Raw genomic sequence first — 26,726 nt, 5'->3', positions numbered from 1 at the left:
AACTTTTGAACATAAAACCCCACCTCTTTTGCCTGTGCTGTGGGGATGTGGACTGGCTCCACACTTGAATGTCAGGAGCCTTCCCCCGAGCTCCTCAAATATTTATATCTCAGCTCCAGGATGTTTTAATTTTCAAATAGATTTTATTTCATGGCTTTATTTTTCTTGGATCTTTTTTGGTTGCCACAATGGCAAGTGTTGCTTCTGCCATATTAATATTCATTCAGATTCTCAAGAGTTTCAAAGATCCCAAATAGGGAACAATATCTAAAATCTCTCAAGCTTAAACACCACAATTACGCTTTTAAATATCCACAGAGGTGAGATGAAAAAATTGGGGGAAAATATCCTAGAAAGAGAAATAGATTTGAGAACCTGTTCAGTACTTCTCAAGAGTGTAAAAACCAATGAAGTTATTTTATCAGATAAGTTGTGGTGATTTTGGATGCACATTTTCCTCTGTGAAATCCTTGCATGGATTTGCACATAATTCTGCCCCAAGGGGAGGTAAAAAGGAGAGAAAAACCACAATGAAACTCAAAATCAGATGCAACATCAGTTTAATGATAAACAGGCAAGTAGCATTCAGCAAAAACAAAGGGAAAATATATATTTATGAAGGGAAAAGAAACCATTCCAACTGAGAGACAGAAAGCAAGACTCCACCTTTCCTTAATTCCTCAAAAAAACTCCTCCACTGACTGCTGGCAATCACAGCATCAAACTGCCATGAAATGCAAAATCAGAGACAAGGAAACTCATTCATAAGCAGGATTTTCAAGGCAGAAACAGGCTGGCCACGAGACCAGACAGCACCTCCCTCCTTCCCTCCTCGGCAGGAGGGCTGGAGAGGACCAAAGCCTCTGGAAAGGCTGGCCAGCAGCTCCAGGGGACACTTGGCCTGGCGAGGCACTCGCTGGATGCGCGGCCCGGCTCTAGCAGGGCAGGCACCTGCGGCCGCAGTAGCGGCCACCGAGGCCGGAGAGCCCCGAGAGCCCAAAGCCCCCCGAGTTGATGGGCACTCCCTCCTCACTCAGGATGCTGCCCACGGCGGCAGAGGTGGAGGATCCCACGGCGGTGTTCTGGGGGAAGGAGCTGAGGATGGGCCCGGGCAGGGTCACCACCACGGGCGAGGGCTGGATCACCACGCGGGAGTCCTGGCACTGCCTCACACAGGGCTCGTTGCAGCTGTTGGCCAGCGGGGTGGGGCCACAGGGCCGGCACAGGTCGTAGCAGGACATGGCTGGGGCTGCAGGAGAACCTGGAGAAGGCAGGGAAATAACCCATGGGGTGTGAGGCACAGAGGGAGATGGTGCTTGCAGGAGGAAACACAGCCTGGGCAGAAGGGACAGCCTGGAGAGGGAGCAAGGGAGGAACCCAACAGCCCTGAGCCCAGAGAGTTCCCTGCAAAGAAATCCCAACATCTCCCACCTCTCCCCAGCAAAAAACAACCACTAAAACCGAGGGAGAGCAGAATCAAGGAGAAAGGTTCTCAGAGAGCACTGTGGAGAAGCCAAGATTCCACTGAGGATTGAGAAGAGAAGAGAAGAGAAGAGAAGAGAAGAGAAGAGAAGAGAAGAGAAGAGAAGAGAAGAGAAGAGAAGAGAAGAGAAGAGAAGAGAAGAGAAGAGAAGAGAAGAGAAGAGAAAAGAATGAGAATAGTGAGGCAAAGGCCCTCGCAGCTCACCTGTGTCACCGAGGAGGAGAAGACAGGTGAAGTGGATGAAGGATCCTCACTTGCTCTGCCTTTTATACTGTCCCACACAGCTCCAGGCCCACGGGCACCCACAGCACATGGAACGTGTTTACCAAGCTCATCCTGCATGCAAAACATCCCCAATTAGAGAAATGGGGACACTGCAATGCTGCTTTTTCATTTCCCTGTGCAGGACATGCCCAGTCAGCCTCCCAGGTTCCTTTCAAGTGACAGAATTAGAGGCCAAAACGTGTCTGGGGGCAGTGCCACGTCAGCAGGTCCAAGTGATGCAGCCGGTGCTGAGGATTGTTCGACATCCCAAATAATTTCAGTCCTTTGCCCTCCAGGGCAGGACTTTAAAGTGCTTCCTGATGATGGGGCCAGGCTCCTCAGGGCCCTGAGGCTTCACCCTGACCATTGCCCTGCGAGGGTCAGCTCTGTCCCTCATCTCTGTCCATCGCTGATCTGGCCTTGGCAGGGGTGGCCCAGGGGGTGTTTAGACTCACCATCCCTGGAGGTGTTCAAGGGGAAACGACATGGCATTCTGTGCTTTGGGCTCTGTGACAAAGTGGGGATGGATCTCAGGTAGGACTCGGTGTTCTGGGAGAGCTTTTCCAATCCCTGTAATCCCTTCATGTGAGGGACAAGCCCCAGTCCGGCCCCGTGGTGCCAATGTCCAGCAGAGGACATGGTGCTGCCTTGGCACTTGAATGTCCTGCCCTGGAAGGCACCAGATGGTCAGTGGGACTCTTCTCAGCCCTGGCTGCATCTCCCATCTCTGCTGACAAATCAGTTTCCCTGGAAATATTTTGGCTTCTAATCCTGGCGCTTGAAAGGAGCCTGGGAGGCTGACTGGACACGTCCCGCACAGGGAAATGAAAAGGCAGCGTTGCAGGGCAAAAATAAAAACACTAATTTTTGTAATTGGGATGTTTTGCATGCGAGATGAGCTTGGTAAACACATTCCCTGTGCAAAGACTGTCCCTGCGCCTGGGGCTGTGTGGGACAGTATAAAAGGCAGAGCAAGTGCAGGATCCCTCATCCACTTCTCCTGCCTTCTCCTCCTCGGTGACACAGGTGAGTGCTTTCCTCTCTTTCCATTTCTTTTCCTCTGTCTCTTCTGGCTCCCACATGGACTTTGCCTCAGTTTTGTTTTGTTGGGACAGTTGGTGATCATCTCCACTCTCTGTGCTACTTAGGGGGGAGGTGGGAGAAGGACTTGTCTGTGTTTTTAGGGTCCTCTTGGGGACTGCAATTCCTTGTCCTTTCTATCTCCCTCTCCAGACTATCCCTTCTGCCCAGTCTCTGCTCTTTCTTCTGCGAGCACCATCTCCCTGTGTGCCTCACACCCCGTGGGTGCTTTCCCTGCCTTCTCCAGGTTCTCCTGCAGCCCCAGCCATGTCCTGCTACGACCTGTGCCGGCCCTGCGGCCCCACCCCGCTGGCCAACAGCTGCAACGAGCCCTGTGTGCGGCAGTGCCAGGACTCCCGCGTGGTGATCCAGCCCTCGCCCGTGGTGGTCACTCTGCCCGGGCCCATCCTCAGCTCCTTCCCCCAGAACACCGCCGTGGGATCCTCCACCTCTGCCGCCGTGGGCAGCATCCTCAGCGAGTCCGGGGTCCCCATCAACTCGGGGGGCTTTGGGCTCTCGGGGCTCTCCGGCCTCGGTGGCCGCTACTGTGGCCGCAGGTGCCTGCCCTGCTAGAGCCGGGCCGCACATCCAGCGAGTGCCTCGCCAGGCCAAGTGTCCCCTGGAGCTGCTGGCCAGCCTTTCCAGAGGCCTCAGTGCCCCTCCTGACAAGGAGGGAGGCAAACATGCCCACCTGAGGCTTCTGCTTGTCCTGCTTTCTCCTGCGCCTCCCCGGGCCCTGCCGTGCCCTGCTCTGCTGGCCCAGGGGCTCAGCCCCAGCCCAGCCCAGCCCAGCCCTGGGCTCCTGCTGCTCCCGCTGGCCCCGTGCCCGGGCCAGGCAGACGTGTGTCCCACCGCTGGCCATGCCTGCCTGCCCATCCCTGCTTTGGTTCTGTCTTCACACTCAATAAAGTTCACTCTGCATTGGAACTGGAGTCTCCTGGAGTTCCTTTCGTTTTGGGATCCCCAGCTCAAGCTGCTCCATGTGGGAGGTCACAAAATCACAGTTTTTGGGGTTGGATTGCACTTCCAGAGGTTACGTGGCCCAACCCTTGCTCAGGTGGGACAGTCTTGAGGGAGTTGCTTTAGATGCCAATGGTTTCTCAATCCATCCAAGGATGGACGCCCCATAATAACCTCCCTGGTCCATGTTTTCCAGCACTCAGTAGAAAATGTTTCCATGGCTCGTGTCCTGTGGGAGAGGTTTTACAGAGACTACTTTGAGCCAGAGAGAAGTTTGAGAGGAGGATCTGTGTTCAACCCTGAAAGAATTTCCTACCAAGGTCATTGATGCAGAAACCGAGAAAGAAACATGGAGAAATAAGAGAAACCTGCAACTGCCTGTTCCAATAAACACTTTGCTTGTCTTTCCTGACCAATGAGTAAACTTATGAGTTTTGTAAGAATGTCTAAAAACCATTCATGCTAGAATAAAACCAGGTTTGAAGCCTTCCAAAAATGGAGTGTTGCTTGGTGTTGTAACCATCTCAAGGGCAATGTCCGTCATCCAACAGAATCCCAAGGAGTTGTCACCCTTCACATCTGCCACCACCACAGCATCCCCTGTGCCCTCCTGTCCCTCCTGGAGGGCTCAGGGCTGTAGGAGGTCCCAAGAACACGGGAGAACATTGTTGGAGTGTTGAGTTGTGTGGATAGTGATGCAGAAGAGGACAAGGTGCTCCTGCTTCCTCCCACATCTTCTTCTCCCTGTCATTCAGGGAATCACAGAATCATGGAATATCCAGATTGGAAGGGACCCAGAAATCATCAAATCCAACTCCTGGCCCTGCACAGACACCCCAAAATCCCACCCTGTGCCTGAGGGTGTTGTTCAAACACAAGAAGTGACCTTCACTCCACCTGGAGCAGAAGAATGGAAGGGTGAGAGAACATTCCAGGGATGGAGGGGTCAGAGACCATTCCAGGGATGGAGGGCAGGGAATGGAGGGACCAGAGACCATTCCAGGGTTGGAGGGTAGGGAATGGAGGGTCCAGAGACCATTCAGGGGCAGAGGGTGGGGAATGGAGGGTCCAGAGACCATTCCAGGGAATGGAGGGGTCACAGATCATTCCAGGCATGGAGGACAGAGAATGGGGTGACCAGAGACCATTCCAGGCATGGAGGGCAGGGAATGGAGGTCTCAAAGACCATCAAGGGCAGCCCCTCAGTGCTGACCACGGGACGAGGCCAGGCCAGGTGGACCCTGCATGTCTGAGTGTGGTGACAGGATGGAAGAGGAGCCCATGATCTTGCTGTCTGCTTGCCTCCAGTGTTTTCCTGCTGACATTCCCAGACCATGAGTCCTTCTGATGTGTTTTGATGTCTCCTTGGAGAGCTCTGCAGGCTCTTTCCACTGCCTGCTGTCGAGTTTGGGTGTAGGCTCCCAGAAGGGTTGTGGAAATTTGGGGATGGAGAAGGAGCAGTGGAAAAGGGCTAACAAACACACTTGGTGCTGGGTGGAGCTGGTGGGAGCAGAGTTAAGGTGTGTTGGAGAGGATTTTCTGCTTTTCAAACATCCTCCTGTTGTCTCGAGGATGCTGGGGGCTCTCCACGAAGGCATGAAAGGGCAGAGAGCACATGGATTTGTCTGGATGTGAAATCCCTGATTCTTCAGAGTGTCCAAGGTGGTAGGGAAGTTTACACCCACCTCAGCTGGACTTGAGTATTTGGTTACCCAGTAGATGAGGTGACTCCTGTCACAGAAAACACATGTTAAAGCGTGGTTTGTTATTTTAGGGGTGCCAGAAAAAATGCCCTGACCATTCTGGGAGTCCTAAAGTGAGGCCCTGGAGGGCAAAGGGCCTGGAGTGCCCTGGTGAAATAGGACAGTCCCCAAAACCAGCTGCATCACCTGGCCCTGCTGACGTGGCACTGCCCCCAGACACATTTTGGCCTCTAATCCTGGCACTTGAAAGGAGCCTGGGAGGCTGACTGGGCATGTCCTGCACAGGGAAATGAAAAAGCAACATTGCAGTGTCCCCATTTCTCTAATGGGGATGTTTTGCATGCAGGATGAGCTTGGTAAACACGTTCCATGTGCTGAGGGTGCCCGTGGGCCCTGGGCTGTGTGGGACAGTATAAAAGGCAGAAGAACAGAGAATCCCTCATCCACTTCTCCTGTCTTTTCCTCCTTGGCAACACAGGTGAGCTGCGAGGGCCTTTGCCTCCCTCTTCTCCTTCTCCTTCTCTTTGTCTTTGCCTTCATCCCTGGCCTTGCTGCTATGCAGCTCCTGCTGAGAACTTTGCCCCCAGATCCTTCTCCCAGCCTCTGCTCACTGTGAGGAGTTGGGAGAAGCTCTTGGGCTCTTTGCAGGAAGCCATGGGGATGAGGCTCCTGATCCTATCATCCTCTCTGTTCCCTGTCCCTTCCCTCGGCCTCTGCTCCTTCTCCTGCTGAGGCCGTGCCTCACCTTCTGCCTGTGCCTTCTCCAGGTTCTCCTGCAGCCCCAGCCATGTCCTGCTACGACCTGTGCCGGCCCTGCGGCCCCACCCCGCTGGCCAACAGCTGCAACGAGCCCTGTGTGAGGCAGTGCCAGGACTCGCGGGTCATCATCGAGCCGTCCCCTGTGGTGGTCACCCTGCCCGGGCCCATCCTCAGCTCCTTCCCCCAGAACACCGCCGTGGGATCCTCCACCTCCGCCGCCGTGGGCAGCATCCTCAGCGAGTCCGGGGTCCCCATCAACTCGGGGGGCTTTGGGCTCTCGGGGCTCTCCGGCCTTGGTGGCCGCTACTGCGGCCGCAGGTGCCTGCCCTGCTAGAGCCGGGCCGCACATCCAGCGAGTGCCTCGCCAGGCCAAGTGTCCCCTGGAGCTGCTGGCCAGCCTTTCCAGAGGCCTCGGGCCCCTCCTGACAAGGAGGGAGGCAAACGTGCCCACCTGAGGCTTCTGCTTGTCCTGCTTTCTCCTGCGCCTCCCCGGGCCCTGCCGTGCCCTGCTCTGCTGGCCCAGGGGCTCAGCCCCAGCCCAGCCCAGCCCAGCCCTGGGCTCCTGCTGCTCCCGCTGGCACCGTGCCCGGGCCAGGCAGACGTGTGTCCCACTGCTGGCCATGCCTGCCTGCCCATCCTTGCTTTGGTTCTGTCTTCACACTCAATAAAGTTCACTCTGCATTGGAACTGGAGTCTCCTGGAGTTCCTGCCCTGCTGGGATGTGCAGCTCAAGCTGCTCCATGGGTGGGGGGCGATGCCGTCGGGGTGTTTGGGTGGTTAAAGGCCAGGATTGGACCTTTCTCACACCTGGGCAATGTGAGAACCTCCAAGGCAATCGCTGGAAGTGCCATAGGGCAGTGGAGGGTGTGTGGCCTTGTGTGAGTGTGCACAGGGTGACCAAGAGTGCCCCAGGGGACATCTGAGCCTGGCTGAGGTTGGGGATGTGCTGAGGTGGGTGTGTGACGTGGACATGGAGCAGGGATGGGCACACAGGGACCATGATTCCTCCTCTGAGGGTGTGTGGCCTTGTGTGAGTGTGCACAGGGTGACCAGGAGTTGCCCCAGGAGACATTTGAGCCAGGCTGAGGTTGGACAACTTCCAGCTCATGATTCAAGCCGCAGACACGGTGTTTCTTTTCCAGTTTCACCCACCTGCCCAAGGCCATGATTGTGTTTTACCACCTACCCCTGGACATTTACCTTCCCTCCTCCAGTCTTTCTCCCAAGTCCTGGATGCAGAGGGAGTTCCAAATGTGTTGAAGGGACATTTTTCCAACTGCCAAAGTCAACGTGATGCCCAGTTTTCTTTCCCTGCATTCTGTGGAGTGTTTCTCCCCAGGGAATGGGGTGTGCCTGGGCCTGCAGCCACCTGGTGACAGTCAAACCCCTATTTGGGGCATCAGTGTCTGAAGTAAATCCATCCTGCCAAGTTCCTCTGTCTCTTTATCTGCTGTGGAAATGTCCTCCTGTCCTTGCCCGAGCCAGGAAGGGCCATTGGAGCAACAGGGTCAAAATGGAACCAGGGAAGGGAGACAACACACCCAGGACACCCCTGAGAGATTGGGGTTGGTGGGGACACCCAGGGCTTCATGGAGACCCTCAGTGAGGAAGGATGGGTGAGGGAGAAGGACAGAGGGCTGGAAATGCCTTTGTTGCACTCAGTGTTTTGCCTCTGGAAGGCATTTAAGTGGAAATGCCTGTATGGAAACGTGGTGTGTGAGAGTTTTGAAGGAAATCTCTGTTAGATCTGCCCTGTCACACCTGGGGGTTTCTCCTGAATGTGTTTGTTTGGAGAAACAACTTCTATCAACCTGAGAGCTCCCTTCAACCTCCTGGATGATGAATCTGGCTTGGACCTCTGGGATTTCAGATTTTTCTGTCACTGATGGAGCCCCAGCCTCACTGGGACAGGAGTTTTGCCCCATTTGCCCTGAGGGGTGTCACAGTGGTGCCTGGGCAGGGCCATCACCACTCCTGGGGATACCAGCTCTGCCCTTGCCCCAGGAAATGCAGCTCAGAGCATGGAATCCTTCCTTTCCCCATCTCTGGGGACATCCTGGCCGCTTGTGCTGCCCAGGCTGGGTTTGTGGGCACTGCCAGCCCTCAGCTGCTCCCTGTGTCCTGCTTGGAAACATTCCTGAGTATTTGGGACCTGATCTGGTCAGAGGCAGAGGGGAAAAAGGAGTGGAGGGATGGCCCTGAGGAATGGGAGAAGGAAGAGTTTTGAAGTCAGATGTTCTCATTAAGGAGTGTTTTCTGCAAGATAATGACCCTGACTAATATTTGTTAGGAAATAATATTTGTTGGGAAAGCAGCGTCCTTCCTTCTGGAACTGTCCTATTCTGCTGATTGGAGACCTCCAGGCAATGCTGAAAGAGGTGAAAGGCAGGAGAAACGAGATAATTTCTTCCAAAGACAATGTGAGATCCCAAAGAAAGTTCAAAACCAACCCATGCAGTCTCTCTGATGAATAAATGATGTCTAAGAAGGCTTGAAAAGCCTTGGAGTCACAGGGAGCAACGTCTACGGCCAGTCCCCGCCACAGCCAGCCCTTTAATCCTGGGTTTATAATAAAAAAAACTTCATTTATCACTCCAAAGGCTCAGAGCTGCCTCAGGAGGGGAAGATGCTGACATCACCTGGAAATACAGCACCACTCCACCCAGCTGGCTGAAACATCAGCCTGGTTCTGGCTGAAAAATACCCTAAAAACATTTTGTCCTCTAATGCTGGCACTTGAAAGGAGCCAGTTTGGCTGAATGGGCATGTCCTGCACAGGGAAATGAAAAGGCAGCCTCGAAGGGAGCGTAAACAACCTTCAGTTTACTTAATTGGGGATGCTTTGCATAAAATATGAGCTTGTTGGTAAACACGTTCCCTGTGCAGAGGCGCGTCGGGCCCGGGGCTGTGTGGGACAGTATAAAAGGCAGAGCAAGTGAGGATCCCTCATCCACTTCTCCTGCCTTCTCCTCCGCGGTGACACAGGTGAGCTGCGAGGGCCTTTGTCTCACCTCACTCTTCTCTTTTCTCTTCTCTTCTCTTCTCTTCTCTTCTCTTCTCTTCTCTTCTCTTCTCTTCTCTTCTCTTCTCTTCTCTTCTCTTCTCTTCTCTTCTCTTCTCTTCTCTTCTCAATCCTCAGTGGAATCTTGGCTTCTCCACAGTGCTCTCTGAGAACCTTTCTCCTTGATTCTGCTCTCACCAGGTTTTTGTGGTCGTTTTTTGCTGGGGAGAGGTGGGAGATGTTGGGATTTCTTTGCAGGGAACTCTCTGGGCTCAGGGCTGTTGGGTTCCTCCCTTGCTCCCTCTCCAGGCTGTCCCTTCTGCCCAGGCTGTGTTTCCTCCTGCAAGCACCATCTCCCTGTGTGCCTCACACCCCATGGGTTATTTCCCTGCCTTCTCCAGGTTCTCCTGCAGCCCCAGCCATGTCCTGCTATGACCTGTGCCGGCCCTGCGGCCCCACCCCGCTGGCCAACAGCTGCAACGAGCCCTGTGTGAGGCAGTGCCAGGACTCCCGCGTGGTGATCCAGCCCTCGCCCGTGGTGGTCACTCTGCCCGGGCCCATCCTCAGCTCCTTCCCCCAGAACACCGCCGTGGGATCCTCCACCTCCGCCGCCGTGGGCAGCATCCTGAGTGAGGAGGGAGTGCCCATCAACTCGGGGGGCTTTGGGCTCTCGGGGCTCTCCGGCCTCGGTGGCCGCTACTGCGGCCGCAGGTGCCTGCCCTGCTAGAGCCGGGCCGCGCATCCAGCGAGTGCCTCGCCAGGCCAAGTGTCCCCTGGAGCTGCTGGCCAGCCTTTCCAGAGGCCTCGGGCCCCTCCTGACAAGGAGGGTGGCCAGCTGAGGCTTCTGCTTGTCCTGCTTTCCTCTGTGCCCAGGCCAGGCAGACGTGTGTGTCCCACAGTCGTCCAGGCCCTGCTGCTGGGTCAGCCTGGCCCGGGCCCTGCCCACCCCTGCTTTGGTTCTGTCTTCACACTCAATAAAGTTCACTCTGCATTGGAACTGGAGTCTTCTGGAGTTCCTTCCATTTTGGGATCACCAGCTAAAGCTGCTCCGTGGGCAATGTGATGCTCTGAGGGGTGGGATTGGAGGCAGTGTGGCCTTGTCATTGTGCCTCAGTGGATATTTGACTCAGGAGGGAGGTGGGACACTGGGTTTCAGTTGATGAAGCAAAACATTGACCTTCCAGAAGAGACTTCTGGGAGGATTTACAGGCACATTCCCAAAGCCTTTATTACACATTTCCAACTATGAGTGGTTGTTTTCCTTGCCTGCATCCAAGCACAGCATCCAAACCCTGGAGCACTGGGACAACCCAAGGTTCTGAGGTGACACATGGCTCCCAGGACAGGTGTGCAAAGAGAAATGTGAGTCCTGTGCCAGGTGTTGGCACAGTGGAAATGGACTGAGCATGCGTCACTCTTGTGGAGAAATCCCAGAGTCCTCAAGGCTGAAAAAAAGCTCCAAGACCAAGTGGCCAGTCAACACAGCAGAGTTCTGCAGGTCTGCTCCAGACACCTGCTCCTTCAGGACACAGTGACAACACAGAATGAGTCCACAGCAATTACTGCTCCCTACCACAGGACAATTTGGGTGGGGGATAAGATGGATCCACTGCTCCCTTCTACGCCTGGGTACAGGTCCAGACCTTGTCACCATCATTGCTGCCCTCCCTCAGAGGAGGAATCATAGTCCCTGTGTGCCCATCCCTGCTCCATGTCCTCGTCACACACCCACCTCAGCACATCCTCAACCTCAGCCAGGCTCAGATGTCCCCTGGGGCACTCTTGGTCACCCTGTGCACACTCACACAAGGCCACACACCCTCCACTGCCCTATGGCACTTCCAGCGATTGCCTTGGAGGTTCTCACATTGCCCAGGTGTGAGAAAGGTCCAACCCTGGCCTTTAACCACCCAAACACCCTGACGGCATCACCCCCCACCCATGAAACAGCTTGAGCTGCACATCCCAGCAGGGCAGGAACTCCAGGAGACTCCAGTTCCAATGCAGAGTGAACTTTATTGAGTGTGAAGACAGAACCAAAGCAGGGATGGGCAGGCAGGCATGGCCAGCAGTGGGACACACGTCTGCCTGGCCCGGGCACGGGGCCAGCGGGAGCAGCAGGAGCCCAGGGCTGGGCTGGGCTGGGCTGGGGCTGAGCCCCTGGGCCAGGAGAGCAGGGCACGGCAGGGCCCGGGGAGGCGCAGGAGAAAGCAGGACAAGCAGAAGCCTCAGGTGGGCACGTTTGCCTCCCTCTTTGTCAGGAGGGGCCCGAGGCCTCTGGAAAGGCTGGCCAGCAGCTCCAGGGGACACTTGGCCTGGCAAGGCACTCGCTGGATGTGCGGCCCAGCTCTAGCAGGGCAGGCACCTGCGGCCGCAGTAGCGGCCACCGAGGCCGGAGAGCCCCGAGAGCCCAAAGCCCCCCGAGTTGATGGGGACCCCGGACTCGCTGAGGATGCTGCCCACGGCGGCGGAGGTGGAGGATCCCACGGCGGTGTTCTGGGGGAAGGAGCTGAGGATGGGCCCGGGCAGAGTGACCACCACAGGGGACGGCTCGATGATGACCCGCGAGTCCTGGCACTGCCTCACACAGGGCTCGTTGCAGCTGTTGGCCAGCGGGGTGGGGCCGCAGGGCCGGCACAGGTCGTAGCAGGACATGGCTGGGGCTGCAGGAGAACCTGGAGAAGGCACAGGCAGAAGGTGAGGCACGGCCTCAGCAGGAGAAGGAGCAGAGGCCGAGGGAAGGGACAGGGAACAGAGAGGATGATAGGATCAGGAGCCTCATCCCCATGGCTTCCTGCAAAGAGCCCAACAGCTTCTCCCAACTCCTCACAGTGAGCAGAGGCTGGGAGAAGGATCTGGGGGCAAAGTTCTCAGCAGGATCTCTGCAGCAGTGAGTCCAGGGATGAAGACAAAGACAAAGACACGAAGGAGAAGGAGAAGGAGAAGGAGAAGGAGAAGGAGAAGGAGAAGGAGAAGGAGAAGGAGAAGGAGAAGGAGAAGGAGAAGGAGAAGGAGAAGGAGAAGGAGAAGGAGATGCCAAAGGCCGTTTCAGCTCACCTGTGTTACCGAGGAGGAGAAGGCGGGAGAGGTGGATGAGGGATCCTGTGCTCAGAGTGGGTTTTATACTGTCCCACACAGCCCCAGGGCCAGCCTTTGCTCATGGGATGTGTTTCCCAAGCTCATCCTGCATGGAAAACACTCCCTTCCTCCAGCACCAACCTTTGATTTGGGGCTGCAATGCTCCTTCCCCGTTTCCTTGCTGCTGGCATCCCCATTCCACGCTGGAACCTCGTTTTGTGTGACTTAATTAGAGATCAAAGGCCTCTCCTGGCCAGCACTGTTGATTCAGGTAATTCAGGCCTTTGTGGCCATCTCCTTGGAAAGCAAAGTGTTTTTCCTCCTCTGTCTGGTGGTTTAGTCACTGCCTCGTCTGTCTCGTTGCCATTTCCAAATTAAAACCATGCCAGACTCATCCCAGATAGCTCCAGATTCACACAGCATTTGCATGTTTTGCATAAATGTAATTGCAGCTATTTTTCCGTGTGTTTTCAGATTGTTCCACATGTCTGGTTTGAATCTCTCATCGAGAATGAAGCCCTGCTTTAGGTGAGAGCCTAATTAGGTCACAAACCCGGCTTGGCACCAATTTTTTTTTTAGTTTTTCAGTCAACATTCAGTATTTTATTCCAGAAACCACTTCATGATTTATAGTTTATTGTGTCACCACCTTCAGCTTGTGTAGAACCTCCAAGCGCATTTAATAACCAAAATTGGAATTTTTTAGAATGTGGATTTTTTCCAAGTCAGCTTCACACTTTAAGGGGGATTAATTCCCCCTTGACCCTCAGAGCAACTTCTGCAAAGTCTCCAGGAATGGTTTTTCTTTCTCTTTTTCCAGCGGGGAGCTGAATTCTGTTTTTCAGTGGAAATAAAACATTCAGCAGCTGGTGTTGGCTGTGGGCTACTGGGCAAGTTGCTTCCCTGGCCTAATTAGGGCTGGAATGAGCGCAGGTTTGATGTCCCGGCACCACAGTTTAGAGGCCAGGGTGGCCACTGGTGACATCCTGACAGCACTGCTTTAGGACAGGAATGGGAGCAATTGGGAACACAGGGCTGGTGGCATCCCTGCAATTGCTGGGACACCTAATTTTGGTTGATTTATGGCCAGCCCCAAAGCCAGAACCCCAAATGCTTCATTCAGGTGGTGCAGCCAACAATCATTTCAGCTCAACTCGGATAATTTGAGCGGGTAATTTTGGCTAACCAAGGGGAGGAAGTCTCCAGCTTCAATTTTTCCGCCCCAAAACATTTCTGAGGAGAGAAATGTTTCATTTTATTCATTAAAGCAGAGCTTAGCGCATCATGATTGCAGCAAAACAAGAATTAAACTGACCATGAAGGGATAAAATTATTCAATCCCCAGACTGAGGGCTTTATTTTTAGAATTATTCGACGATTTCAGTTCAGAGAAGGACCAAATTAATTGGGAATGCTTCCTGTGGTGATTGAGGCTGAAGAAATGATCAATTCCAGGATGTGATCCATTCCAGGCCAGGCTGGATGGGATATTGAGCAACCTGACCCTGTGGGAGGTGGCCCTGCCCATGGAAGGAGTCAGGACAAGGTGATCTTTAAGGTCCCTTCCACCCCAAACCATTCCATAACTCCACAACTAAGGGGAATTTTCTTTAGGTAGTATTTTTTTAATTAAAAAAAAATGAATTATTTTAGGAAGTATTTTTTAAATTAAACAAAAAGAAAAGGATGTTTCACTGGAAGCTCCCTCCCAGCAGTATCAGAACCTCCATCTCTCATTTAGTTTCACCCCACATCCCGAAGCCTCGGAGGTGTCTGTCTGCAGAACAACCGAAGCTCTTCAACTTCTTGAAAGGGAAGAACTTCAAAGCCAATCCCAAATATTCATTAAATGGTTGAGACACACAGAGTGCATCAGCCATGGAAATATTGCAGCTACAATGCAAAATTGGGATGGTTTTGTCACTTGGGCAACAATGTCACCCGAAATTTGGTTACTCCCCGAGCAGACAGCATTTGACAGCGTCAGAACCCAGGGTTATTAATTTTTTCATCAAAAAGTCATTTTGTGTGTCATAATAACCTCCCACAGAGCCTCTGGAGCGGATCCAAGGCTGCTTGGGATTCTTGTGACAATTTCAGGCAGCAGCACTGGGAACAAAATGAGGTGGGGATGGGGAAAGGGGGGGTCCAGCAGGGCCCTGCTCAGGTGAGACCTCACCTGCAGAGCTGGAGCTGCTAGAGAGAGCCCAGAGGAGGCTGCAGGATGGGATCAGAGGGATGGAGCAGCTCTGCTGGGAGAACTGGGAATGTTCAGCCTAGAGAAGATTTGGGGTGACCTGATTATGGCCTTGGAGGACTTGAAGGGGCAACGAGGAACTGGGGGAGAGACAATTCCCAAGGGATGGGGTGCCAGGACAAGGGGGAAAGGGTTCAGACTGACAGGGAGATAATTTAGATGGGATTCTGGGAATGTTCAGACCCACAGAAAAGAAATTTAGGTGGGATTTTGGGAAGGTTCACACCAACAGAAAGGAAATTTAGGTGGGATTTTGGGAAGGTTCAGACTGACAGAAAGGAAATTTAGGTGGGATTTTGGGAAGGAATCCTCCCTGGGAGGGTGGGGAGGTTCCAGCAGGGGTTATGGATGGATACTCCATCCTTGGAAGCGTCCAAAGCCAGTCTGGAGCACCTGGGGATGGTGGGATAGTTCCTGTCCATGGCAGGGGGGGAACGAGATGAGTTTCAAGGTCCCTTCCATCCCAAACATTCCATGATTTCCTGGGAGACTGACAGGAAATCACAGCACAAAGCCATGGAATGGAAAAGAGTGTATTTGCTTCTCCCTGGATGCAGGTTATTCCATTAATTATAATGGAATTTATTCCATTGAATTTATTCCATTCCTGGGATTTAATTTATTCCATTCTTGGGATTTCATTTATACCACTATTGGGATTTCATTTGTTCCATTCTTGGGATTTCATTAATTCCATTATTGGGATTTATTTTATTCCATTCTTGGGATTTCATTTACTCCACTATTGGGATTTAATTTCGTCCACTATTGGGATTTAATTTATTCCATTATTTGGCTTCAAAATGCGTAGGAAATAATAAAATTTAAAAACGCCTTACAAGGCCAAGTATCCTGACCTGATTAGGAGCTGATTACTGGAATGACAGCTGAGCTCTGATTTGTTTATCTTTGAGGACTTTTATTGCTCAACCCATGGGTGGCTGAAGCCAATTCCACGCTGGGGATAATGACACAGGGATGTGCAAACCATTAATGAGCACCTGGGATGGCACTTTTGGGATCAGAGTCGCTGCCTCGGGGCTCTCCCTGTCCCAACTCGTCATTTAAGAGGGATTCAAAGTTGAAAAAATAAAAATAAAAATTGTGCTGGATTAAAGGAGCAAACAAGGAGCAGGTAAAAAACAAATCTGGCTGTAGGGAAGGGCAGAGCTCAGGGACACCGGGCACTTTCCCTGCCTCGTTACCTGGGCTGAAAGATGCAGGTTTTGGTAAAATGACCCCAAAATGAGGTCGGGAATGAGGTTTTTGTCAACCCCGGGGTAGCTCTCAGACCCTGAATGGGGGGTGATGCTTAAAGAGTCGCAGAGCACAACGAGGGTGCCCAGAAATGTCCTTTATTAAAGAAAAAGGAATAAAATCCCAATTTCTGTGTGGGCAGAACAATTCCCTCAACCTTTCCTCCATCCTCTCAGGGATATATTTATATAGAAATATATTTATATTTATGTTATATATATATATATAAAAAAAATAAAATTATATTTATAAATTATATATGTAATTATAAATATGTAAAAATTATATATAATATAATTTATTATATATTATATATATACAAAATAATCAGAATATTGGGAGATTTCAGTAGGAAAAGGGTTCATACTCCATCCCCTTTCCCCGAAAATCATCGAATTGCCCATTTTTATTCCTATTTCCCCTTTTTAAATAATTCATCCCATTTTTCTCTGGAATTATTCCTGCAAAAATGGATGACTCTGCAAAGTTCCCAAGGCAACGCCAGTCCCCGGGAACAGCCCCGGGAAGTTTTAGATTAAAGGATTTCAAAGCACTTTGCAAACTCTCATGAATGATTTATTCATGTAAAACACTCATTAGCAGCTTTTAGGGATGCAGCAGGATTGCAGGAGCACAAAGAGAGTCACAAAGTCACCCCGAAGGACGTGGCAAGGTTGGTAATGAACATTCTCTGGTCATAAAGAGATATTTTTAAAATACATAATCAAATAAATAAATAACATAAAATAATACAATATATTAAATATATTGTATAAATATATTGTATAAAAATAAATCTATAATAAAATATAGAATAAAAATACAACCATTAAATATATTTTTATGTTTATATAAATATATTTAAATATTTGTATATTCATATAAAATATAAATATATTAATAAACATTGAATCTATTGTATATTTATAATTAATAATATAATGTTATGAATATAATACAGTATAAATATTCATTATATTTATAATAAATATTACTCTATTATAAATACACTAATTAATAAATAATCATATATCTTAATATAATGATCATATTAATAAATATAAATATTTTCTCTTGTTTGATTTCAATTTGAAAACTTTGGGTTTTTACTTCTGTCAGCATTCCCAGAACAGGCAAATGCTGGAATTTGTTACAGAGAAAACCTGGACATTCAACAACACTGATTCCTCAGGAACTACACAAGCAGGGAATAATTGTTAAATCAAAATGTGGAGATCATTCCTGGTTAATTCTGGATTTAGGGGAAGGGGCTCAGAGTTGATTTTTTAGAAAGGAATGACAAATAAAGAACTTTGATTAAGATTTAATAAAAATGGGGGCTTGTCAGGAGAAGGAATTGAGAAAAAAAAAAGATTTTTCATTTTAATTCTGAACCTTGCAGTCTCAGAAAAAAAAAAAAAAAAAAACCAAAAAAACCCAAAAACCCACCAAAAAAAACCCCAAATCTTCTGGAATTCTGGGATAAAAAACAGCCCTGAAGAAGGAACAGGAAGGTCAGAAATGCAAACAGGGCCAGTGTGACCCACAAGGAGAGAATGCAGAACTCAGTCCTGAAAAATTAATCTGGAATTCATTAACACCTCACGCACACACAAAAGGCTTCATTAATATTTCAATTAATTGAAAAAAATTTCAACATCTTCACCCTCCTGTTTTTATTATTATTATTATTATTATTATTATTTATTTGCGTGGTTTCATCCCTCTTTAACTGCTAAAAGCCGATAAACCCGCGCTGATACGATTATTCCTTGGCAGCGCGGCCTTTCCTAAGGGGTGATTTTTGAGGCGGGATTTTCATTAAAAAGGAATTATTTTCTGCCTGGGGATCATTACCCCATCCACGGCAGCAATTTGGAGGCCCCACTAATTGCAGATTTCTTAAGTGGCAGCTTCAGGTTTCGAAAGACATAAACAAAGGCCGGGGTTTTAATTAGGGATGGGACCTTGAAGGTCTCACACAGCTTCGGGAAACTCAGCATTTTTTTTTGAGGAGAAAATGGAAAGAAATCAAAGTTTGCTGCTCATTCTGAGGGAGAAATTCGGGATAAAAATGTTCTGTGGGAGGGTAGGGATGTTTTGCAGGGAATTGTGGATTCTCCATCCCTGAAGTGTCCGAGGCCTGGCTGAATGCGGCCTGTGCTCCTGGGAGGGCTTGGAATGAAATAATTTTTAAAGATCCTTCTTTAAACCATTCCAGGACTGCACAAAACACACCAGGAGAACGTGACTACACAGAACACTTTGAAAACTGAATAATTTATTAAAATAAAACCCAGGGCTGTGTTTACTGGCACAGATTTCCAGGCCCCAACTGGAAAAGCCATTTCAGGACACGTCCAAAAGTGCTCCCAGCCCTTCCCTAAATCCCTTCCAGGGCTTGGGACTCCCACTCCTTCATTCCCAGTTGATCTTGGAATTTGGGGGTTCTCCTTCTCCCCACGGATCTGCAGAACCGCAGCCAAGGCCTGCAGGAGCCGCTGGAATTCAAATCTGGATTTGAAATAAATTGAAATAAATGGCAGCCTGGTTCACTGCATGTTCCTCCGGCTGCTCCCGGGGTGACCTCGGAGGATTCATTTGCCTCCTGTGCTTCCCTACACCCAGATAATAACTGGAATTAAAATCTGCCAAAGGCGACGGAAAATCCATCTGCCAGGGAAGGGCCCAGGAGATTTTTTATAGAGGGACCAAAAATGCAGAGGGAGCAGAAATCCCTGCGAGTTCCAGAATGTTCTGCAGCACAAGGGGCTGGGAAAAGGGGAGTGCTCAGAGAACACCAGCTCCAAGTTCATCAAATCCAACCTCTGATGGATAAACCTTCAGGTTCAAGGTTTATCTGCTCTTGGCCACACATTGTGTGAATTTTATATAAATGCAATTAATTATTGTCTTCAAAAAGAGTGTTAAGTGGTTAAACAGCAAGAAATGTGGGTTCTGAAAGGAAATAAAATGTAAAAATATAAGAAGCAAAAACGTAGAAACACAGAAATAAATATATAGAAATAGAAATATATACATACATTAAAATATGTGTAAATATATGTATATATAAATACATATATTAAATATAAATCTGTAAATATAGAGAAATATAGGAATATAAAAATATAAAAAGATAAACATTTTAAAATATAAAAAAATGAAAATATAAAAATATGTATTAGTGCCCTTTTATATCTTCATAAATGACATTTCAGCTGAATTAATCCTGTGGAACAGCTTTCTTATAACCTTAGGCTTGTTAATTAGAGTTAAATCTTGGGACATTCCCACCTGCCTTGGACACTTCCAGGGATGGGATATCCACAATTCTCATTCCTCTTTCCCAGGATTCACATCCCAAGCGAGGTGCCAGGAAGTTGAGCTGCCTCCCTTTGTTCCTAATTATTATTTACTCTCCATTTTCCCTCCAAGCATAAAATTATCTGCAGCCTGAGAGGGGTCCTAAGGCAAAAGCATTTGTGGGCACTTGGGAACAAAAGGGTTTGGGCTGATCCCAAGGGATTTATGCAGATTTGGGCATCAGGGGTGAAAAAGGGAGGTGGAATTGTGCTTTTAAGGGTGTCTCTGAATATTTAAATGATCCCCATCCCGGTATTCCAATAGGATTTCAATTAAGGACAGTTTTTAGGTAGTAAATAAATAAAATTTTCTGGGTGCTGTTATCCCAAAATATTCCTGGCTACACAACCAGTGGCTCCCTCAGAAATCTCTTTTTGAGGGAATCCTGATTTGTGTCTTTATTATGATTTTTCTGTCATTGATTTCCTCTTTAAAATCTCAATAAAAACATTTTAAATCCATGTCTGGCTCACTCAAAATGTTGATAAACTACCCGCCGCCATTTTCTCCAATATTTGAGTGGGTCTATATAATTTGTGCTAAATTACGTTTTCATGAGGACAGAACAATTTCTTGTCTACTTTACCCCCACCCCTTAATTCTGCCCCAGAAAACCTGGATGATTCCAACTTTCCTTTTCCCACAACTTTATCCTTTCCAACCCAAAAACTGGGGGGAAAGGGAGGAAAAAAAACCCAAAAAACAAAATCAAGGCCATGTGAGGCTGTGATTTCACCTTGAGTCAGGAGCCAGAACCGTGGGTGGGATTTGGATGCCTTTAATTGCGCTGGGGTCAAACCCTGCAAAGCCCAGGAGCAAATCCAGCTGCTCCACTTAAACCCCATCCCAGGATTTGTAAGGAGAGGATGGGAGATAAGGCTGCGGTTTCTCCATGAGGTCACTGACACCATGAAATTAAAGATTTATTTCTGAATTCATGAGATTTCTTGAGAATTCATGGAATTTATTGAGAATTCTGGCATGGCGAATTTATTTTTTCTCCTTATCCATAGATGTAGGGGTACAATTGATGCCCCTGGGAGTGGTTTTGGGACTAAAAAAAAAAAAAAAATCCACGCTGAGAAATCATAAAAATAATTCAGTTCCCTGCTAGGAAGTGATGCCACTTCAGCTCCCTTTCACAGCACCTGAGAGGGAAAACCCAATGCCAATAAAAGAACCCTTGATCAGGCCCCGAAATAACTGAAATGTGGTTAATTAGCAGCAGATCGAGCCCTATTTTTGGCCCTTGAAAGGGCAAAGTGAATCCTGCCCGGAGGGCGTAGCACGCTCTGGGAAGCTCCGGGAGGGAACAAACACAAACAGGGAGCAAAACAGTTTCATTACTCGCAGAAGTTATGCAGGCAGCAAAGTTTGTTTTGCAACTAATTAAGACTTCATGCAAAGAGGGTGTCACATCCTCCAGGCGCTTCGGGGACGTGTATAAAAGCATTTGCTACGTAGAAGCCTCCCTAATCACTTTTCTTTTCCTCTCCTCCTTGGGTGATCCTGGTAAGTCAATTTTGAATCAATTATTGACTTTTAAATCAATTATTATTTTATTATTACTATTGTTGTTACTGCTATCTGAATCTCAAATGACAGGGCGAGCTCCTGAAAGGACAAGGGGGTGTTTTAGCAGAAAAAGCCTTTTTATTATCCTTTAGTTTGGAGTTAATTGAAGTTTTACACTTCAGAGGGGAGAGCTCAGGAAAGCAGGGAGGGCACAGAAAACTCCCTCTGAATCCTAAAGAGCCTCAATAATTCCATGGTGCTCTTTTCATATTCTAAAGAGTCAGTGTCATTAAAGAAATTATCATTTAAAATTTAATTTCTACGATGTTCTCACCCTCAGCTGTCTTCCAGGAGGCTGCCGTGTCTTTTAAGTTGGAGAACTCGCCCTAAATATTTTCCCAATCCTGCAGAGAGCAGAACACAGATTTTCCTTACTCAAAATCCCCTTTACTGCTGGCTTCAGTTAAAATATATTTCTATTTTGAATTCCAAATGTAGAAGGAAGATCCCAGCGCTCCTTTTTCACCTCCTTTCAGGAGTTCTGGGATGAGCTTTTACAAATAGTATGGAAGCACTGGAAGATCCCAACCCCCAGACCAATCTTCTTTTCTCAAAGCCAAAATTGGCCATTCCAGATCCAGCTTTTCAGCTGGAAAAATACCCCGTGGTTGTCTTCTCCTCACCTTGAAGTCTAAGGAGATTGGACTTGAATTGATTGGAAAAAACCTCAGAATTTTTAATTTGAGAAGGTTAAAATGCGATGTTCAGGTGGAGACGTGAGAAATCCCCCCTGGATTTTGTCTCCCTCACAGATTCCTGGGGTGAAGTGGGGAATTATTTAGGAAATCACTTCAAACCCCCCTTTGCCAGCCCTTAACTTCTCCCCCAGCAGCTTCACAGAGCTAAAATGAGGAAAATGAGGAAAATTATCCCATCTCCTTACGTGTTTTCCTTGCCCAATCCGTGTGGGCATAATCCAGGGCAAGCACGGTCTTCAATCCATAATTAAACCATGCCCAGGGAAAATCTGGCCTCGATATCAGGCTGGGTTTAAAGTGCTCTGGGATTTCAAATATTCAGCTGATCCCTAATGAGACCCATAAAAAATGGGTGGATCTCCATCCTGGATCTCAGTGTTCCACTTGGAACAGGGTGGGAGGAGGACACGAGCTCCAACCTCCACACTGGGGATTTAAATGAGGATTTAAACCTGAGTTGAAAATCTCGGATTGAGTTGGGAGTCGTGGTTTTCCACTGGCAAGAGGGGTGGGACAGACACAGCGAAAATCCCAGGAAGAGAAACAATGGGATAAAAGATTTTGGGGTTAAAATGGTGATGGTCTGAAAAATACCATTATGTTGAAAAGCAGGAAGTTCAACCAGGAAGGAAGAGAGCTCCTGGTTGGAAAAGTAAACTGGACAAATTCAGCTCCGACCTGAGATCTTTGGAATTCCCAATTCCCCATAACCGCGTTACCAAAACGCTGCTATTTATCCCAGATATTTCCTGCCACACCAAGGATAGTTTTTCCTCATTTTTCCCTCTTTTCCTGCTCAATTCCAGGTCAAATTCAACTCCCACCTGAATTTCTGCTCAATTCCTGCCAAATTCAACTCCCACTTGAGCCCTCTCTATTTCCCAATTTCTCGTAAATTCCCATAACCGCATGACTTAACCCAGGTATTTATCCCAGATATTTCCTGCCACATTGAGGATGTTTTTTTCTCATTTTTCCCTCTTTTCTTGCTCCTTTCCAGCTCTGCCCTGCCAAATTCAACTCCCACTCATGCTCTCTGTAATTCCCAATTTCCCAAAAATTCCCATAACCGCTCTACCAAAACACCGCTATTTATCCCAGATGTTTAGCGCCACACCGAGGAATATTTTTCTCATTTTTCCCTCTTTCCCTGCTCCTTTCCAGCTCTGCCCTGCCCCCATGTCTCCCTTCCACGAGTGCTGCCTGCCCCCGGGCCTGGCTTGCCCCGAGCCCTTCGCCGTGACCCGCAACGACACCTGCGTCATCAAGTACCCCGACACCGTGGTGGACATTGTGGAGCCCGACTTTCCCCCCTACTCCGTCATCTACCCCGGGCCCACGCTGACCACCTTCCCCCAGCAGACCCTGGTGGGCTCCACGGGCCTGCTGGACATCAGGAACTTCCTGGGCTCCCAGGGATTCCTTGGGTTTGGGGGTAGGTGCGCTTTGGGCTCAGTTGCGGAGGCCTCCTTTCGGGGTTCTTTGGGGGTTTTTAATCCTTTTCCTCCTCACTCATCCCAGTTTTGTTGTGGAACTTGCAGGCCAACCTAAACCTTGCCTGGATATCTGTGGATAGACTGAAAAAGCACAACTGAGCAGTCAGACAGAGCCCGACCAAAGTTTATGGATAATGGATTGTAGAAGTGCCGAGCTCCCGAGGTTCCCATGGAGTCCATAAATCCAGGGATTCCTGGCACTAACCTGCCTGAGGACTAGAATTTCCAAACTACGAAAAAACTGAAATTTCTCTACTTACCTCATTCCAAATTAGGATAAACCAAAGCCCAGAATTTTCCAAGAAACCAGATTTTTAAAATATATATATATCTCCTTTTTTTTTTCTTTTTTTTTTTTTTTTTTGGTTTGCTAAAAGCTGTGTGTCAATAAATTCATTTTTATGCCAACACGGATGTTTTATTATCAATTTCTCCCAAAATAAAAAATTACAAAATCCACCCAAATTATATGACTGAAAATCTTGGGTTCCAAAATGAAATTTTACCCAAATTCCTCTTCATTTGCAAATTTTGCTGAACCAACATTTAAAAAAAAAAGGAAATAAATCATCTCTACTTGGCATTTCTGGAAATTAGGAATTTGTAGTTCCTTGCTGTTCTTTATTTCTGCTTAGCCTCACCATGTAACGCTCTCCCAGCTTCTTTTCCTGCCTTTACCTCATTTATTGCAAGGGGAAAAAAAAACCAAAATCAAAACACTTACAGCAACTGTAAAAGCAAATCTCTTTGCAAAATTCTTCTGCTAAAATCTATGAAAATCATGGGGGTGGGGATTTGTTGTGGACGCTCCTGGAATTCTTTGATTTTATCCTTTCCAGTGAGTTTTGCATTTGTGAATTGAGCTTCTCGTTCCCATTAAATGCTGTCATGCAGATGCACTTTTGGGTTTTGGTTTTTTAGGATAGTTTCGGGTGGAAGGGACCCCAGAGAAATCATCCAGTGCCACCCCTTGCCATGGGCAGGAACATTCCCCCATCCCAGGTGGATCCAACCTGGCCTTGGGCACTTCCAGGGATGGGGAATCCATGGAATCACCTGGGCCAGGGAAGGATTTATCCCTAAAATCCCATCCAAACCAGCCAAGGGAATTCTGGAATGGTTTGGGATGGAAAGGAACCTGAAATCCCAAAAAATCCCACCCCAATTCCCCTATCCTAGGTGGGTCCAACCTGGCCTTGGACACTTCCAAGGATGGAAAATCCATGGAATATCCTGGGACCCTCACAGGGTACAATTCCAACCCAAATCCCACCCAAATTTTCCATTTTTCAGTCTGAACCCACCCCCCTGTCCAGTCACTCCAGTTCTGGTGGAAAACTTTCTCCTCTACATTTAATTTTGACCCTTTTTGGTCCCAGAAGTGACTTTGGGACTTTTCCTGAGGCTCAACCCCTCCCACATCAGCATTAACCAAACCACCATGCAAAATTGAGGAGATTTTGCCTTTTCCTGGAGTTCATCTAGCCTGGATTTTGGGGTGAAATTCTGCTGCCTCTGGGAGCTGGGCCCAGCACAAAAATGCAGATTTTTTTTTTTTGTTTAATTAATTGAAGCCCTGGAATGAATTTTCCAGCTGACTCGTGAGGCTGTTCCCCAAAAATAGGACAAAAATCCTGGGCCAAGCGTGTTCAGGCAGGAGCTGTCACCCTCCCTGGGGCACCAGGCTAGGACAAGTTGGGCAAGGATGATCTGCAATGTGTGAAAGAAATAAATATAAATATTATATAAATATCATATATTATGAGCAAGGACGATCTGCAGCATGGGGACATGCAGCTTAAAATGTGAAAGAAATAAATATAAATATTATATATTGTGGGCAAGGACGATCTGCAATGTGTGAAAGAAATAAATATAAATATTATATAAATATTATATATTATGGGCAAGGACCATCTGCAACGTGTGAGAGATATAAATATAAATATTATATAAATATTATATATTATGAGCAAGGACAATCTGCAATGTGTGAAAGAAATAAATAGATATAGATATAGATATAGATATAGATATAGATATAGATATAGATATAGATATAGATATAGATATAGATATAATTTATAGGTATAAATTTTATATATAAATATATATTAAATATTAATATTAATATTAATAACCTATAAATATAATTATATTTATAAATAGAGATATTATAGGCAAGAACAATCTGCAACGTGGGGACGTGCAGCCTAAAATGTGAAAGAAACAAATATGAATATTAAATATTATGTATAAATTAGCCGATATTTGGTAATAGCTAGAAGTAATGAGTGATCAAGCTGAGAATTAAGGAGCTGGAATTTCCGGGGAATCACATTCCCAAAATCCTCCCCCACCCCCCTGCCGGGGGTTTTCTGTCCACACCAATCCACTTAATTTCGTCTAATCCACAAAGGAAATCTGCAAATCTGCTTTTTCCACAAATCAGCTCCTGGATGATCCTTCCCCTAATGACAGGCGTTGGGGACGCTCCACAAACATTAATTATCTTTGTACACAAGCCTTGCGACACCAAGATTTGGATTTGGACATCCAGATGTTGGGCAACAGCTGCACTTTAGCAACACGAGGATGGGGATTAGGAGTGGCATTTTTCGGGATCATTATTTTGTATTTTTGGGGGGCAGGAGCTGGTTTGGATTTTCGGTGAATCAGCTTCTGTGCGCCCCGGGGCTGGAATTAATTCCAAGGTGAATATTTGGGATATTTGGGAATTTTGAGTGTCTTGGACTAACTCAAGGAACTCCCTGGCAATGACATTTACAGGTATTTAGAATAAACGCATCCCAAATCCTCATCTTTAAGCTATTTTTGCTTTTCCTACACTAAGCATCGGAACTGAAAACCAGGATGAATCAAACCACATCTTATCAGCTTTCAAATATTCGAATATCCGGTGATAACATCACTTAATTAAGCATAAAACTTCATTAACGACACTTCGTTAATACTCCAGCCCCCGAGGGATTGAATTGCATTAAATTCAGCCCCCCGGGGCAGGTTGGTGGCAGCTGAGGCCGGTGCTGGCCGGAATTTGTCACCCTGGAGCCACGCCGGGAGGACCAAGGTGACTCCGAGCATCTGCCACACCCAAGGGTTGCTAAAAATACCCGGCTCCTCCTCCCGCGTGTTTACATTCCTGTGGTTTACTCCCATTAAACAATTCCCTGCCCTAAACTCTCCTGAAAATGTGGGATTTCCCTCCGGGGGGGAGGGATCCATCCTGCTGGGAGGCGGGTGGGGGAAAATCCCAAAATCCAGTGGGAATAATCCCAAAATCCAGCGGAAAAAATCCCAAAATGGAGTGGGAAAAATCCCAAAACCGAGTGGGAATAATCCCAAAACCGAGTGGGAATAATTCCACCATCGAGTAGGAATAATTCCAAAATGGAGTGGAAATAATTCCAAAACCAAGTGGGAAAAATTCTAAAATCTAATGGGGAAAATTACAAAATCAAGTGGGAATAATCCCAAAATCAAGTGGGAGTAATTCCAAAATCAAGTGACAATAACTGAAAAACCGAGTGGGAAAAATTCCAGAATCGAGTGGGAATAATTCCAAAATCGAACAGAAAAATCCCGGGCTTCATGGGGAAACTGAGGCAGTTTGTGCAATGCCATCCGGGACAAGCAGAGGGAGACGCAAAGCCACCGAGGGAACTCAGATCTGGGGCTCCACCCAAACACTGAAAAACAGGATTAATTAAAAATTAAAAACAAAAATA

The 26,726-nt window shown here is 48.0% G+C and overlaps 5 protein-coding genes and 1 pseudogene across 5 annotated transcripts; 4 read left to right on the top strand and 2 right to left on the bottom strand.

The window, feature by feature from the left end:
• Positions 1–935: 935 nt before the first annotated feature.
• LOC134429072 (feather keratin 1) lies at positions 936–1,259 on the bottom strand. Its single transcript, XM_063176161.1, has one exon. It carries the CDS (start codon positions 1,239–1,241, stop codon positions 936–938), a length of 306 nt encoding a protein of 101 aa, XP_063032231.1. The 5' UTR covers positions 1,242–1,259.
• A 393-nt stretch (positions 1,260–1,652) lies between these two features.
• Positions 1,653–3,400, top strand: LOC134429317 (feather keratin 1-like; annotated as a pseudogene).
• Positions 3,401–6,259: 2,859 nt separating this feature from the next.
• Positions 6,260–6,583, top strand: LOC134429081 (feather beta keratin-like). Its single transcript, XM_063176170.1, has one exon. It carries the CDS (start codon positions 6,278–6,280, stop codon positions 6,581–6,583), a length of 306 nt encoding a protein of 101 aa, XP_063032240.1. The 5' UTR covers positions 6,260–6,277.
• Positions 6,584–9,653: 3,070 nt separating this feature from the next.
• Positions 9,654–9,977, top strand: LOC134429076 (feather keratin 1). The gene has a single exon (XM_063176164.1). It carries the CDS (start codon positions 9,672–9,674, stop codon positions 9,975–9,977), a length of 306 nt encoding a protein of 101 aa, XP_063032234.1. The 5' UTR covers positions 9,654–9,671.
• A 1,622-nt stretch (positions 9,978–11,599) lies between these two features.
• On the bottom strand, positions 11,600–12,039 carry LOC134429060 (feather beta keratin-like). Its single transcript, XM_063176155.1, has one exon. The coding sequence runs from the start codon at positions 11,903–11,905 to the stop codon at positions 11,600–11,602; it is 306 nt and encodes a 101-aa protein (XP_063032225.1). The 5' UTR covers positions 11,906–12,039.
• Positions 12,040–20,591: 8,552 nt separating this feature from the next.
• LOC134429164 (claw keratin-like) lies at positions 20,592–23,876 on the top strand. Its single transcript, XM_063176267.1, has 3 exons — positions 20,592–20,720; positions 22,646–22,916; positions 23,023–23,876. Exons 2-3 carry the CDS (start codon positions 22,661–22,663, stop codon positions 23,055–23,057), a joined length of 291 nt encoding a protein of 96 aa, XP_063032337.1. The 5' UTR covers positions 20,592–20,720; positions 22,646–22,660; the 3' UTR covers positions 23,058–23,876.
• Positions 23,877–26,726: the final 2,850 nt, after the last annotated feature.

This window comes from Melospiza melodia, chromosome 25 (genome assembly GCF_035770615.1).
Source record: "Melospiza melodia melodia isolate bMelMel2 chromosome 25, bMelMel2.pri, whole genome shotgun sequence".
Taxonomy (NCBI): Eukaryota; Metazoa; Chordata; class Aves; order Passeriformes; family Passerellidae; genus Melospiza; species Melospiza melodia.
The sequence above is the reverse complement of the archived record's forward strand: the minus strand, read 5'-3'. Positions and strand labels throughout refer to the sequence as shown.